The sequence below is a fragment of the Pinus tabuliformis genome, chromosome 4_1 (assembly GCF_031772625.1).
Source record: "Pinus tabuliformis cultivar Carrire ecotype Pingquan chromosome 4_1, CPIR1, whole genome shotgun sequence".
Taxonomy (NCBI): domain Eukaryota; kingdom Viridiplantae; phylum Streptophyta; class Pinopsida; order Pinales; family Pinaceae; genus Pinus; species Pinus tabuliformis.
In genome coordinates this window covers 484881230-484882636 of record NC_142303.1, presented here as the reverse complement: position 1 = coordinate 484882636, position 1407 = coordinate 484881230, and the positions used below count along the sequence as shown (strand labels likewise).

The 1407-nt window shown below is 41.5% G+C and overlaps 1 protein-coding gene across 1 annotated transcript; it reads right to left on the bottom strand.

Moving 5' to 3' along the window:
* Positions 1-289: 289 nt before the first annotated feature.
* LOC149176605 (antifungal protein ginkbilobin-like protein) lies at positions 290-935 on the bottom strand. The gene has a single exon (XM_089423148.1). The coding sequence runs from the start codon at positions 861-863 to the stop codon at positions 474-476; it is 390 nt and encodes a 129-aa protein (XP_089279274.1). The 5' UTR covers positions 864-935; the 3' UTR covers positions 290-473.
* Between the last annotated feature and the right edge of the window lie 472 nt (positions 936-1407).

Genomic DNA, 1407 nt, shown 5'->3' with positions numbered 1-1407 from the left:
GCACTAGCCGCAAGTAAAGTCCAGTGGATTATAACATTTCAGTGAATGAATAATTCGATGTGAACGTAACTGTTCATGGTACATAGTTTCAACTAGAACTTTTTAATACGTCGAAAACAATAGCCGCAAGTAAAGTCCAGTGGATTATAACATTTCAGTGAATGAATAATTCGATGTGAACGTAACTGTTCATGGTACATAGTTTCAACTAGAACTTTTTAATACGTCGAAAACAAAAACCGCGACACCGTGAAAATGAGAATAATGGCAGCGACACCCGAACGCAAAGTAAAATACGAAACTGCACGACAGTTTTATTATAGTGACTGGTTAGAATAGCACAACATGAGATTCTCTTGCTCAGAGAATCATGTGAGACGCTTTATTGACACTAACATAAACATAGATATATATAGATATGAGATATTAGATGCGTATTGTGCAGTTGGGCAGACGTTGAATATATAACTAAATTAGAAGCTGTACTGCTCGTAGCGGATGAAACAGTCAGTTAGCTGAACTCGAGCACCGATGGCGTACGCGCAAATGCTCCAGATGCGGCCCCCAAGGTTTTGAAGGCAGGCGGTGCAATCGGACTGAGAGATTCCCTGCTTGCAAACCCCACGCCCATAGGCGGTGGGTGAACCTGCTCGCGATGCTTTATAGTCGTAACCGCTGAAGGCAGTGTTTCGCTCTAGATCTACCAGGAGGGATCCGAGAGTACTATAAAAGGAACTTCCGCTTTGGATCTTCTGCCCGTTACACACAGATGATACGAAGTTTGTGTTGGGCGTGCCTACAGCACTGCCCACCACCAGGGCTACTACCATTACTGCCAATGTAAAGCCAAATGAGTACCTCATCCCGAATGATATATATAAGCTCTAAAATCGGAAATGAAATGCTGGCTGGAATGAATGATATAACCACCAATGCAGCCTCCATTTATAGGCCTCGCGGGGATGGCTGTGTATGGGTAGGATTATGGATAACATCTGTCTGTGGGTTATGGGCCAAAATGCACGAAGGATTATGGATAACATCTGTCTGTGGATTATTGGCCGAAATGGACGAGTCATTCTAGCTCCGTGGCCGCCTGTCTTGACTAAACCGTTGGCGCCCATCATGGTCATTCTCTCTGGAGAGGACCAACGAATAAGCCCCTTCAACACCGAGTCAGTGAAGACATATCATCGAATAAAATCAATGGGCTGAGAGGCGTAGTGCTTTACGCTTTCTAGAGTGTATAGGAGATTTAGAGAATAAGTTTGTAACGTTGGTAAAAATATATTTTATATAAAGTTAATGAAAAATAATTACAAATAAAATATTATTTTATTAACATGTTGTTGAATATAAAGATATTTTATTAGCATGTTGCTCCAGATGAAAGAGATGGTATACATT

Bases quoted from the DNA above. Each gene is read 5' to 3' on its own strand.
- LOC149176605 (XM_089423148.1), bottom strand. From the start codon at position 863: ATGAGGTACTCATTTGGCTTTACATTGGCAGTAATGGTAGTAGCCCTG.